General features: G+C 45.6%; 1 protein-coding gene across 1 annotated transcript in view; it reads left to right on the forward strand.

Moving 5' to 3' along the window:
• Nucleotides 1–580: 580 nt before the first annotated feature.
• Nucleotides 581–14459, forward strand: part of FLT3 (fms related receptor tyrosine kinase 3) — a 66684-nt gene continuing 52805 nt past the window's right edge. The window contains exon 1 of the mRNA XM_052650028.1: nucleotides 581–1046. Coding sequence (XP_052505988.1) covers nucleotides 581–1046 — 466 coding nt within the window. The remainder of the gene's footprint in view (nucleotides 1047–14459) is intronic.

Consider the following 14459-nt stretch of genomic DNA (forward strand, 5'->3'; position numbering starts at 1 on the left):
AACGTGGGTCCGCAGTTAGGATCCACCCAGCGTGGACCGCGACCCTCGGCTCGCCCGCGCGCCAGCCTGGGGCGTCCGAGTGCCGCGCGGCTGTAGCACCCACCCTGCGGCCTCAAAGCCGCTCGCGCGCGAGGTGGACGGTGGCTGGCTTCAGCTGTCCCCACGCTCATCGAGAGGGTTCCGGGACTCCCGGCGGGGCGGGGGGTGGGGGGAGCAGGCAGCTCTGGCCGTGCCTCCTCCCCGGCCGGGGGCCGCCGAGCCCCTGCGACCTCCCCGGCGGAACCGCGCCCAGTCTCCCCCTCACAGTCGGGGAGCCCCGGGCGCGGCGGAGCGCGGGCTGCGGACCACGGCGGGCACGTGGGCTCGGCCGCAGCGCTGCGCCAGGCACCGGCGCCCCGGCACAGCCCCTGCGGGTGGGGAGAGGGATGCTCCCCCCCTTTCCACTTTGCACCAGTCCGAGGGAATTTGCGGTCGGTGACGCGCATCCTTAAGCGAGCCACCTGCAGCGCGGGGCGCGCCGCGGAGGGCGGCATCGCAGGGCTGGGCCGGTGCGGCCTGGGGACCCCGGGCTCCGGAGGCCATGCCGGCGTTGGCGCGCCTGGGCGGCCGGCTGCCGCTGCTCGGTAAGGCCCCGCTCGCCAGCTCGAGCCCCCGCGGCCCCCGGCCCCCACCCAACGCGGGCACCGGGCGCGCGCCTCCTCCGTCCCCGCCGCCGCGCGCCTCCCTGCCCCGCTGCGTCTCTCGCTCCCGCGCCCCTCCCCTCTTCCGCGCCCTCCCGACTCGCCCTGAAGTCACCCGCGGCCCCGGCCGGGCCCACCCCGCGTTCTCCTCCCGCTGGTCTCGCGTCGCCGCTCGGGCTCGGGGCCGCGGTCCCCACCGGCCGCCCCGACCCCGCGGGCGGCCTCGCGGAATCGGTGCCTGCGGGGCCCCGGCCGCCCCGCCCGTCCGCCCGCCCGCCCGGCGCGCCCGGGTTCTGGGCCAGCCACCCGAGTCTGCGGCCCCGAGCTGGGCGCCGGGGGACCGGGACTTCATGTGCGCCGACCCCGGTACCGCAGACTCCTGGGTGGCGTCTCCAACTCTTCTTTTGAGGTTTTGATGTCGGGAGTGAACTCTGATGGGAAAAGGCGCCCGGGTTCTCCCCAAAGCGAGTCGTCTCGGGTAACGACCCCCCACCCCGCCTAATGTCGACTGGATCAATGAGTAGATACTTTGGGAAATATTATGCAAACGGGATTTACATCTTAAAATACCCGCTGACCTCTCCTCTTGTACTCGATTTTTATCCTGGCGTTAAACCCCAAGAGGCTTTTCAAGGACTCAGCTGACTGTTCCCAAATAATCTGGATAGCATAATTGTTACCGGGAAAAAAAAAATCCTCTTTACATCCAGTTCATCTGTTTGGAAAGAGGAGAGGGTTGATTTGTGTTTAGGGTGAAGGAGGCAGAGTTTGGGGGGCCAGGAAGCCTCGGATCATGTCCTAGTTGTGCAGCCTTGGGGGACCATCACTCACTGCCCCTGGCCGGCCTGTCCTGCTCTGTCCACGGAGGGAGTCTGGCTGTGTCTTCTCCAGCTCCCAAACCCTAGCAGTCTGTGTTGCATCTTCCGTGGACCATAGAGAAAATACTTCCAGTATAGACGTGCAGGAATTATTTCCAGTAGCTTTTGTTTCAAATAATTCAGAATTATAGAGTTAAAAAAATAAAATAAAACATAAGGGGGGAAAAGAGTAGAAAAGCATCTTGCATTTCCTAAACATCTCTGTTAATTGGTAAATATGTACATTTTTAATGTACAGTACAGAGTTTTTCAGAGTCTATTACAAAAAGTTAGCTTTCTGTTAATGTGTAACATGAAGTGGTAATGGGTTTTTCAGTCACATACAAAGGCTTTCGGAAAGTATAAACATCAGTACATGCAACTGTATACAAGGTGCATTGAATTCTTTTATATTTCAGGACAATATCAGAAATTCCTACATCTCTCTCCAGATTTTTCTAAATGAGGCATAATTCACAGACAGCAAATATGCACACGTCTTAATAGTACAACTCCATTAGGTTTTATATACAGAGTGAGTGAAGTGAAAGTCATTCAGTCGTGTCCGACTCTTTGTGACCCCATGGACTGTACTCTGGCCTGAATTCTCCAGGCCAGAATACTGGAGTGGGTAGCCTTTCCTTTCTCCAGGGGATCTTCCCAACCCAGGGATGGAACCCAGGTCTCCCACATTGCAGGCAGATTCTTGACCAGCTGAACCACCAGGGAAGCCCTTTATATACACAGGTACCTGCTCAACCATTATTTCATAAAGATAACAGAGCAATTCCAACTCCACCACCTCTGATTTACCACCCACCCACTCCCCCAAGGTAGCCACTATTCTGACTTTTTTTAGAGAGGAAAAAAAGTGGTTTGAATTTTATTAGAATCACACTGGTTTAGTCACATTTACTATTCTGACTTCTGATTCCATGTTTTTTCCTGTTTTTTTGAACTACATGTAAACCAAACCATTATTATGGTTTTTTTTATGTCCAGTTTCTTTGACTCAGCAGTGTGATTATGAGATTCAACTTTGTTCTTAATAACTGTGGTTTTTTGTTTTTGTTTTTTTCAATTGCTAGGTGCTATTTCCTTAGTATGACTAGACTATGCAGTCTATCCATTCTATTGTTGAAGAACACTTTGTGTGTCTCCAATTTTGTGTAGCGAAGAGTATAACAGTCCTGTGAATACTCTTCTACATGTTTGGGGACAGAAACACTCATTTCTTTTTGGATGATAACCTCAAATCAGATTCCTAGATTATAGAGAAAGGCATATGTCAGTTTTGGTAGATATTGTCCAGCAGTTTTCTGAAGTGGTTGCACCAGTTTACCTTCCCACTAGCAGCGTATGGAGCTCCTTGGCACATCTTTGCCAAGACTTGCCATTACAGACTTCTTTGAATGAAGCAATAAAGTAAGAGACTAAAAAACAAGGACTTTAAATGTTAAGAAAGTTCTAACTACATTGAATTATCAGATGCCATTCCCATTTCCCTTATACTGTAAGCTCTACCTTTCAAGAAGAATGATGAGGTTTTCTAAGTAGTGCTTAAAAAAAGGACACAGACTCTTCATGGCCCTAACTGCATTCTATACTGATCATAGCTAGGAGGAAGATTTCAGGATCTCAGTAGCTGTGATAACTGTTTCATTAGTGTTGGAAAATTCATATTCAGAGCTTTGACTTCCACATTTAGTTGACATCCTTTGATCTTGCTGCTTATCTTACTTTGTTTGCCTGTGACCTGGTAGCCGAAAGGGGACCAACTCAGAAGGAGGTAGACAGAAGGGATGCTCGGTAAAGTTTGGATTGGATGGGGACACCTGATGACCTGGTGTTAAGATTCCCTTTCATCCTAAAAGCCTCATTCTAATCCATGCCATCCTATAAGTTTAGACTGGCTGTTCATTTCTTCTTGGTTACTTTGAATGGATCTATAGTAAATTATCCTCTTAGGTTTTATTATTAACTATTTGGCTCCACTTTTTATCATTAAAAAGGCACTTTCATTAACCCTTTAGTTATCGGTAAAGATTTCGTTCTTGTTGAAGTTTCCTGTTGTTTAATTGAAGAACAGTCAGGTAATGAGATCTTAAGTATGGGAAAGGAAGACATTTATATTCTGGGGGGTGAGGGGGAAGATGAAGAGGGAGCCTGCATGAAGAAGAAAAAGAAGTTTATTTGACAAACTTTTATTGAACACCTATTTCAGTGCTAGGCACCATGAGGGTACAAAGATGTAAAAGATGGGGACGGGGGAACATACATATAAATAGTTAATTCTGTTTTTAAAATGCATGGTCATCGCCTTTCTCCAAGAAAACATTTCAGCACAAAGTTTGCTTTCAGTTATTTAAACCTTCCAATACAGTTGTCATGATCCATAGATACCTATAGAAGAAAAATAGCGTGAATCCCAAGATTTTCGTTGCCTGCTGCCGCTGCTGCTAAGTCACTTCAGTCGTGTCTGACTGTGTGCGACCCCACAGACAGCAGCCCACCAGGCTCCCCCATCCCTGGGATTCTCCAGGCAAGAACACTGGAGTGGGTTGCCATTTCCTTCTCCAATGCATGAAAGTGAAAAGTGAAAGTGAAGTCGCTCAGTCGTGTCCGACTCTTCGAGATCCCATGGACTGCAGCCTACCAGGCTCCTCCGTCCATGGGATTTTCCAGGCAAGAGTACTGGAGTGGGGTGCCATTGCCTTCTCCATTTCATTGCCTAAGACTACTTAAACATGGATATTACTGGATTTAATGGTTGTGGGAATGAAATGACTCTTCCATTTGAAATTTTTAAAATGGACTGTTCCAGAATGAAATATGGCCATTTATTTTTTAAGATTCTAGGAAGAAGCAATTTTCCAAATGGTTCTTTGAATAAATTTGTTGGCTGCATTTTCCTCCCCAGAGAGCATCCCTGCTCTATTGAGAAGCCCACAGGATGGCTCAGCTTCATGACTTTCTCTGCAATTCCTTTTATTCCCCACATCTTTTTCATCCTCTAATGAAACTCAGGAAGCGATGTGACAAGAGCCCTTGTCAGTGTTCAAGATTGTGATCTCTCTGAATCTCCAAATAGCCACCAGATATTGCCTTAATCTTTGGGTCAAGATTCTGATTTGGTTTGAAAAAAAAAAACAAATAATCTCAAAAGTATTGTATTTTATCATTGTTCTTTGATTTTGAAAAGGACCTTGAAGAGGAGAGGAATAAGAACTTGGGGGAGGGAAATTGAGGGGCTGGAAACTAGCTTGGCCTCATTTTTAATTTGCTTAGCGTGTTCTTGCCATGATGTTGTACCCTTTGCTATTCACTTCAAAATAGCAAAGTCTTGTGAATCTCACAAGACTGAATAAAGCTTTTGGTTTTCATCAAGATGATTTTGTGATCTCATTATTTTTCACATATTGATTTCCAAAAAAGTCTTAGCTTTATCTTAGGTGGCCATACTTCTATGGCTGAAGGTTTTTCTGTTGTTTGGGGGTCAGTGAGATTTACGTATACGTGATTGAATCACGTCTATGGCTAGATCATCCTTAAGCCTTCAAGTGATAACAGCTTTTGTAGAACTCTCTGATGATCGTTAGTTGGAATCACGCAATTCTGTTCGATGGGTCCCAATACATGTAGAGGAAATTTAAAAATAATATAAAGTACACACACACTGTTCTTTTGTGGCTAGAGGAATTGCATAAGATCCAAAAGAGGAACTATTATTATTTTTTTAGGTTAAACAGTGAAAGTATTTTTTCACTGCTGTCGTTATAAATCCATTGGTAGCCAAGAATCTGCCATAAAAGTATTTGCAGCCTACTTTAAAACAGGATATTGTCATTATTTCTTTAAACCATTATGATTTTTAAAACTTTGATTTATTTTTTTTGGCTGTGCTGGATCTTCCTTGCTGCTTGGGCTTTTTTCTTTAGTTGCAGCTACTCTCTAGTTGTGGGTGCGCGGGCTTCTCATCACCATGGCACGGACCCTAGGCGCTTGTGTTTCAGTGCTCGTGGCAGTGGGCTCAGTAGCTGTGGCTCCTGGGCTCTAGGGCACAGACTCAGTAGTTGTGGAGCACGGTCTTAGCTGCTCCTCCACACGTGGGTTCTTCCCAGATTAGGGATTGAACCCGTGTCTCCTGCAGATTCTTGACCACCCAGTTCCCAGAGAAACCAGTGTGTTCTGATTGTTACATACCCATTGAATTCAGTCTTCTGCTGCTTTGCTATTCGAGTTACAATGTTCCTAATGTTAGGAATTCTGTTCTTGGAGGTGATGCAGTTGAATATGTTAGGGTGAGCAACACAGTCAGAAAACCTGAGTTCTTTATTCTGGCCAGGAATGTCTCTGCACTTAAGCTCCTCATTTGTGAAAGGGAGATAAGCAATATCTTACCGCTTCATCAGATAATACCTGTAGAGTGTAGCTTCATTCCATGTTAGACAGGTGCTTTGCAGAAAGAGAGATGCCTCAAGTTGGAAGGAATCGTCAGGATTTAGTTACATGGTTTCTCTCCTTGCCTTCTTAGACCCTTGGGAGCACCATGTGGGCCAGCCAGGTGCCACATAGTTCAGATTCCTGCTCACAGTTTAATGTTGGGGGTGTTGGTGGCACCGGGTAAGCACGTAAAAGGAAAACTGCAGTGTAATTTTAGAAATAAGGACCGAGGTTGAGTCTCCAGCACAGACTGAGAAGATAGAGCAAGGCTTCCCAGAAGAGGTGGTGTCAAGTCTTGATTAGAAAGTTAAGACTTGGGTGTTTCCCTAGTGGTCCAGTGGCTGAGATTTAGTGCTCTCGATGCAGAGGCCCCGGGTTTAATCCTGGGTCGGGGAACTAGATCCTACATGCCACAGCTAACTCTTCACATGCCCCAACTAAGATCTAGCACAGCCAAGTAAATAAATAAAAGAAAGGTAAGACCTGACAGGGGAAGGGGAGAATAAGGACTTTCCAAGCAAACAGGACAGTGAAGAGAACAGTAGAGAGGTCAGAATCACGGAGCAGGTGGACTCTGTAAGTCCATCCTGAGTTGCTGAGGCACAAGGTAAAAGGCCCCCAGGATCGGGGAATTCTCATCTAAGAAGCTGTCAACTCAGAAAATGAAGCCTGTTCAATGGGTAGCTTCCAGAGGCTCAGCTGTGTGTGATGTGTAAGGAGTGTTTTAGGGATGTGATAAAGGACTTGGGTGTTCTTCTGTGGCCCAAGAGTCTCTGGAGGGAATTCAGGGGGTCCACTGTGTCCTTTAGGGTGTGTGTATGTGTGTTTATGTGTGTGTATTGTGTGTATGTGTGTATATGTGTGTATTGTGTGTGTATGTGTGTGTTTGTATGTGTATATTATGTGTGTGTGTGTCTCTGTGTGTATTGTGTGTATGTGTGTATGTATTGTGTGTGTGTGTATCGTGTGTGTATATATTATGTGTGTATATCTGTGTATTGTGTGTATGTGTGTATATATTGCGTTTGGTGTATATGTGTGTTTGTGTGTATGTGTGTGTATATCGTGTGTGTGTGTATTGTGGTTGTGTGTGTGTATTGGTATGTTATGTGTATGAATGTATGTGTATATTGTGTGTGTGTTTGTGAGGGTTAATTGCTTTCATCAGATTTTTCAGCGTGGTCTGTGACTCAAGAAAGGGCGAGGACCAGTGCTGTAGGCTGTTTAGGGGTTTGAAGGTGAGGAGTGAGAGCATGTCGGAGCACTGGCATGTATTCCAGAGGACAGTTTTGGGGTCTGTGTCGAGGATGGATGTCAGGCAGACAGGACGTGGCAGAGAGGTCAGCAAGGAAGCAGTTGGCAGTCTTCCAGGCCAGACGCGACAAGGACTGGAGTAGGGGCAGTGGTGGTAGAGAGGCAGGGCCATGCAGAGCTGTGGGGATTATCTGGAGGTCAAAATGTCACGGCTTGGCAGCCGCCTGGATGACGGGAAATGGGGGAGAGGGAGGAGTTGAAAGTGACGGTTTTGGGGACAGTGGGTGTGCTGGCGCTAACAGGGGAGAGGGTAGGGGGCAGAAGGAAAGGGGGGGTTCAGTCTGAGTGTAAGGTTCCTGGGGGCCACCCAGATATATAGCCATACACATAGGAGGTATGCATGTGGAACTCCTGAGCAAATGGACTGTCGTTTATTAAAATCATGAAAAAGAGCAGAGACTGGCGAGGATGACAGCGATGAGAGTATCCCAGGTGCAAGGAAGAGCACACGAGGCTCCTTCCCTAAACTCACACTGACCACTTCTGGCTCCGCTGGCTGCCATGTATATGGGGTGGGAGAGTTCCCCACACCAAGCAGTTCTTGGGCACCAATTGGATGTCCTACGGTTTAACTCAATTCTGACACTCTCTCCCTGGAGATAGCGTCAGATCCCACAGGTTAAAGGCTCAGAGCCCTCTTGACCCCCGTCAGACGTCAGTGTCAAGTCCAGCTTGCCACCAGCACAGGCTGTAAGTCAGAGGTTCCCAGGAACCCCTCCTTAAGTTTGATGACTTTGCTGGAACAGCTCACAGAATTCAGAAAAACAATCTGCTTGCTAGATTCCTGGTTTATGATGAAAGGATATAACTCTAGGATAGCCAGGTGGAAGAGTTGCAGAGGGCAAGGCGAGGGGTGTGGGGAGGGCTGGAAATGTCATCCAATTCACCAAGCCGGAAGCTCACCGGATCTCTCAGTTCAAGAATTGTTATAGAGTTTAATCAGCACACTCCCCTCCCTGTTTGCCCACAGGTCACCCCTCCAACCTCTTAGGACAACCCCCCCAGCCACCACCGCCACTCCTGGGGCTGCAGAGGCACCCCGCCCTAAGTCACCTTGTTAGCAATAAACTCTGGAGTGCCCAGAAGGGGCTCATTGTGAGTAACAACAGAGATCCCTGTTGCTCAGGAAATTCCAAGGATTTTAGGAGCTTTGTGCCAGGAAAGAGTGTTTCCCAGGTGGCACAGTGGTAAAGAACCCACCTACCAACGCAGGAGACGCAGTTTCAATCCTGGGGTCAGAAAGATCCCCCAGAGGTGGAAACGGCAACCCACTCCAGTATTCTTGCCTGGAGAATCCCATGGACAGAGGATCCCTGGGGGCTACAGTCTATGGGGTCACAAAGAGTCAGACACGACTGAGCACGCATGCATGGTGCTGGGAAAGACCAAATACGTTTTGATCTAAGGCCAAGTATATTTATTATATCACATGGGTCTACTGCCCTCTTTTACCAAGTGAGGAAAGTGGGACCCCGAGAGGTCAAATGATTTGCTGAAGTTCCGGGTTATCACAGCAGGTAACCGGCTCCTGAAACACCTGACTCTGAAAGCCAATGGGACTTGTGTCCAAGAGACCCTAGCAAACAAAGAAACAGTTTGTAAAGGGTTTGCAAAGACTCATTGTGACTATACCCCCAGGCTCAGTGCTGAGGCAACAGACAGAAATAGCCTTCTCCCAGTCTTTTCCTTAAAGAGGTCTATTTCAAAACAAACAAACAAAAAAACTTTTATTGAAGTATAGTTGGTTTACAATGCTGTAGTAGTTTCTAGTGAACAGCAAAGCAATTCAGTTATACATATGTGTATATACATATTCTTTTTCAGATTTTTTCCGCTACAGTTTATTATAAGACAATGAATATAGTTCCCTCCACTATACAATAGAGCCTTGTTGTTTTTCTCCTTTATATATAGTAGTGTGTATCTGTTAATCCCAAGCTCTTAATTTGTCCCTACCCCAGCCTTCACCTTTGGTAACGATAGTTTGTTTTCTATGTCTGAATCTGTTCGTTTTGTAAGTAAGTTCATTTGGACCATTTTTTAGATTCCACATGTAAGTGATACCGTGTGATATTTGTCTCCCTCTGTCTCATACTTCACTTAATATGATAATCACTAGGTCCATCCATATTGCTGCAAATGGCGTTATTTCATTCTCTTTTATGGCTGAGTGATACTCCATCGTACATGTATACCTCATCTTTACCCGTTTCTCTGTCGATGGGCATTTAGGTTGCTTATGTGTCTTGGCTATTGTAAATAGTGCTGCTATGAACATTAGGGTGAATATATCTTTTTGAATTATCATTTTGTCCAGATATATGCCCAGAAGTAGGATTTGCCGGATCATACGGTCACTCTGGTTTTTGTTTTCGGCCGTTCCCTGTAGCTTGCAGAATCTTAGTCCTCCGACCAGGGATCAAACCCAGGCTCCCGACAGTGGAAGCATGGAGTCCTAACCCCTGGACCACCAGAGCATTCCCTCTATTTTTATTTTTTTAACTAACCTCCATACTGTTCTCCATGGTGGCTGTACCGATTTACATTCCCACCAACAGTGTAGAGGGGTCCCCTTCTCTCCATACCTGCTCCAGCATTTATTATATGTAGACTTTTTGACTATGGCCATTCTGATTGGTGTGAGATGATACTTCAGTGAAATTTTGATTTGCATTTCTCTAATAATTAGCGATGTTGAGCATGTTTTCATGTGCCTATTGACCATCTCTATGTCCTCTTTGGAGAAATGCCTATTTAGGTCTTCTGCCCATTTTTGATGGGTTTTAAAGAGGTCTGTTTTCAACCTAATTTAACATACATCTAGGAGGGGACTGCAATTCTGCCTGAGCCTGGCGAGGCTGGATGCACCATTTACACATTTCGCCTTTGGTATCTCTCTGAAAGGAGGTTATACATGTATCTAAAACCTTAGCCTTTGTGACTGGCACCCAGAGGACACATTCCTTGATCTGGTGGCCAGCGGGACTTGCATTTGTGGGTCCCACTGATCTGTAGTGAACAAAGAAACAGTTATTAACTGACTATCCTTCAGGGCTCAGCGCAGAGAAAGCAGACAGAAACACTGGCTCTCATTCTTTCCCTGAAAGAGGTCTGCTTGTGTATTTTAAAAGCCACTGCCTGAGAGTCCAGCTTCACTGTGCATCTAGGTACTAACTGAGATCTTCCCTTTGTTGTTGTTGTCTTTTGGTTGCTAAGTTATGTCTGACTCTGAGACTCCTTGGACTATAGCACACCAGGCTTTCCTGTCCTTCGCTGTTTCCCAGAGATTACTCACACTCATGTCCGTTGAGGCAGTGATGCCATCCAACCATCTCATCCTGTCAGCCCTTTCTCCTCCTGCCCTCAGTCTTTCTCAGCATCAGGGTCTTTTCCAGTGAGTTCTTCGCATCAGGTGGCCAAAGTACTGGATCTTCAGCTTCAGCATCAGTCCTTCCAGTGAATAGCTGGAGTTGATTTCTTTTAGGATGGACTGGTTTGATCTCCCTGTGGTCCAAGAGACTCTCAAGAGTCTTTGCCAGCACCACAATTCAAAAACATCAATTCTTCAGCACTCAGCCCTTTTTATGCTCCAGCTTTCATGTCCATACACGACTACAGGGAAAACCATGGCTTTGACTATATGGACCTCTATCGGCAAAATGATGTCTCTGCTTTTTAACATGCTGTCTAGATTTGTCATAGCATCCAAGGAGCTATTTCCTTTTAATTTCGTAGCTGCAATCACTGTAACCAGTGATTTTGGAGCCCAAGAAAATAAAATCTCCTCCCCTTTAGGACACTGGCAAATCATGACACATCCTTACTACTGGGAGCCAATAAGCACAAAAAAGGTAATTTATGAAACTACCAAGAACTCCTTATTGGCAAATTCAGACTTAAATTGAAGAAAGTAGGGAAAACCACTAGACCATTCAGGTATAACCTAAATCAAATTCCTTATGATTATACAGTGGAAGTGAGAAATAGATTTAAGGGACTAGATCTGATAGACAGAGTGCCTGATGAACTATGAACGGAGGTTTGTGACATTGTACAGGAGACAAGGATCAAGACCACCCCATGGAAAAGAAATGCAAAAAAGCAAAATGGCTGTCTGAGGAGGCCTTACAAATAGCTATGAAAAGAAAAGAAATGAAAAACAAAGGAGAAAAGGAAAGATATAAGCATCTGAATGCAGAGTTCCAAAGAATAGCAAGGAGAGATAAGAAAGTCTTCCTCAGTGATCAATGCAAAGAAATAGACGAAAACAACAGAATGGGAAAGACTAGAGATCTCTCCAAGAAAATTACAGATCCCAAGGGAACATTTCATGCAAAGATGGGCTCGATAAAGGACAGAAATGGTATGACCTAACAGAAGCAAAAGATATTAAGAAGAGGTGACAAGAATACACAGAACTGTACAAAAAAAGAGCTTCACAACCCAGATAATCACGATGGTGTGATCACTCACCTACAGTCAGACATCCTAGAATGTGAAGTCAAGTGGGCCTTAGAAAGCGTCATTACGAACAAAGCTAGTGGAGGTGATGGCATTCCAGTTGAGCTATTTCAAATCCTAAAAGATGATGCTGTGAAAGTGCTGCACTCAATATGCCAGCATATTTGGAAAACTCAGCAGTGGCCACAGGACTGGAAAAGGTCAGTTTTCATTCCAATCCCAAAGAAAGGCAATGCCAAAGAATGCTCAAACTATTGCACAATTGCACTCATCTCACATGCTAGTAAAGTAATGGTCAAAATTCTCCAAGCCAGGCTTCAGCAATACGTGAACCATGAACTACCAGATGTTCAAGCTGGTTTTAGCAAAGGCAGAGGAACCAGAGGTCAAATTGCTAACATCCGCTGGATCGTGGAAAAAGCAAGAGAGTTCCAGAAAAACATCTATTTCTGCTTTATTGACTATGCCAAAGCCTTTGACTGTGTGGATCACAATAAACTGTGGAAAATTCTGAAAGAGATGGGAATACCAGACCACCTGACCTGCCTCTTGAGAAACCTATATGCAGGTCAGGAAGCAGCAGTTAGAACTGGACGTGGGACAACAGACTGGTTCCAAATAGGAAAAGGAGTGCATCAAGGGCTGTATATTGTCACCCTGCTTATTTAACTTATATGCAGAGTACATCATGAGAAACGCTGGGCTGGAAGAAGCACAAGCTGGAATCAAGATTGGGGAGAGAAATATCAATCACCTCAGATATGCAGATGACACCACCCTTATGGCAGAAAGTGAAGAGGAACTAAAAAGCCTCTTGATGAAAGTGAAAGAGGAGAGTGAAAAACTTGGCTTAAAGCTCAACATTCAGAAAATGAAGATCATGGCATCTGGTCCCATCACTTCATGGGAAATAGATGGGGAAACAGTGGAAACAGTGTCAGACTTTATTTTTTGGGGCTCCAAAATCACTGGGGATGGTGATTGCAGCCATGAAATTAAAAGACGCTTACTCCTTGGAAGGAAAGCTATGACCAACCTAGACAGCATATTGAAAAGCAGACATTACTTTGCAAACAAAGGTCCATCTGGTCAAGGCTGTGGTTTCTCCAGTGGTCATGTGAGAGTTGGACTGTGAAGAAAGCTGAGCACTGAAGAACTGATGCTTTTGAACTGTGGTGTTGGAGAAGACTCTTGAGAGTCCCTTGGTCTGCAAGGAAGTCCAACCAATCCATCCTAAAGGAGACCAGTTCTGGATGTTCATTGGAAGGACTGATGCTGAGGCTGAAACTCCAGTACTTTGGCCGCCTCATGTGACGAGTTGACTCATTGGAAAAGACTCTGATGCTGGGAGGGATTGGGGGCAGGAGGAGAAGGGGACGACAGAGGATGAGATGGCTGGATGGCATCACCGACTCGATGGACATGAGTTTGGGTAAACTCCGGGAGTTGGTGATGGACAGAGAGGCCTGGTGTGCTGCAATTCATGGGGTCGCAAATAGTCGGACACAACTGAGCAACTGAACTGAACTGAACTGAACCAAGAACTAAGCCTGGGTGGAAGGATAAGATTTCTTCTACAAGAGGCTATTCTGTGAAGACTGGCTGTTTTATCTAATCCACAGAAACCAACAGAGATAATCAAAGAAGAAGAAAGAAAGGAGTGTGTTTCAAACAAAAGAATAAGATAAAACTCCAGAAACAAACCTTAGTGAAATGGAGATAAGTGATTTACCTGTAAAGAGTTCAAAATAGGACTTCCCTGGTGGTCCACTGGTTAAGAATCCCCTTGCCAAAGCAGAGGGTGTGGGTTCCATTCCTTATTCGGGAAGATTCCACATGCTGTAAGGCAACCGAGCCCATGTGTCACAACTACTGAGCCCACACTCTAGAGCCTGTGTGATCCAACAAGAGAAGCCACGGCAATGAGAAGTCTGATAACCTTGACTAGGGAGTAGCCCCCACTCTCTGCAACAAGACAAAGCCCACAGGCAGCGAAGAAGACCCAGCGCAGCCAAAAATAAATAAATAAATAAACAGTTGTTTTTTTAAAAAAGATTCAAACTAACAGTCATAAAGATGCTCACTGATGCTCCCTGAGAACAATACATGAATAAAGTGAGAATTTCCACAGAGAGAGAAAGGTTAAGAAGAATACAATAACTGAAAAATTCGGAAAAGAAGTTCACCAACCAACTAGATAGAGTGGAATTCATCCAGTCAGAGGAGCAATAAGGGAAAAAAGAAAAGAGTGAAAAGACAGTTTAAGGGACTTAACAGATAACATCAAACTAAACTGATAGTCATATTATAGGTGTCCCAAAAGATGAAGAGAAAGAGAAAGGGCACAACATTTATTCAAAGAGATAATGGCTCAGAAATCCCCTCATCTGGGGAAAAGCAACAGACATCCAGGTCCAAGAAGTCCAGAGACTTCCAGATAAGATGAATGTAAAGAGACCTGCTGAGACACGTTATAGATACACTGTCAGAAACTAAAGACAAGGAGAAAATCCTAAAGGCAGCAAGAAGAGAAACAGCGGACCCTCTGTAGTACTGTCAGCAGATTTTTCAGCAGAGACTTTGTAGGCCAGAAAGGAATGGCATTATATATTTGAAATACTAAAAGAAAAAAACAGCTAACCAAGAATACCTGGCAAACTGTCCTTCAACAATTCTTTAAAGAATACTTCCTGATTTCATTAAT

The sequence above is a fragment of the Budorcas taxicolor genome, chromosome 12, assembly GCF_023091745.1.
Source record: "Budorcas taxicolor isolate Tak-1 chromosome 12, Takin1.1, whole genome shotgun sequence".
Classification (NCBI taxonomy): Eukaryota; Metazoa; Chordata; class Mammalia; order Artiodactyla; family Bovidae; genus Budorcas; species Budorcas taxicolor.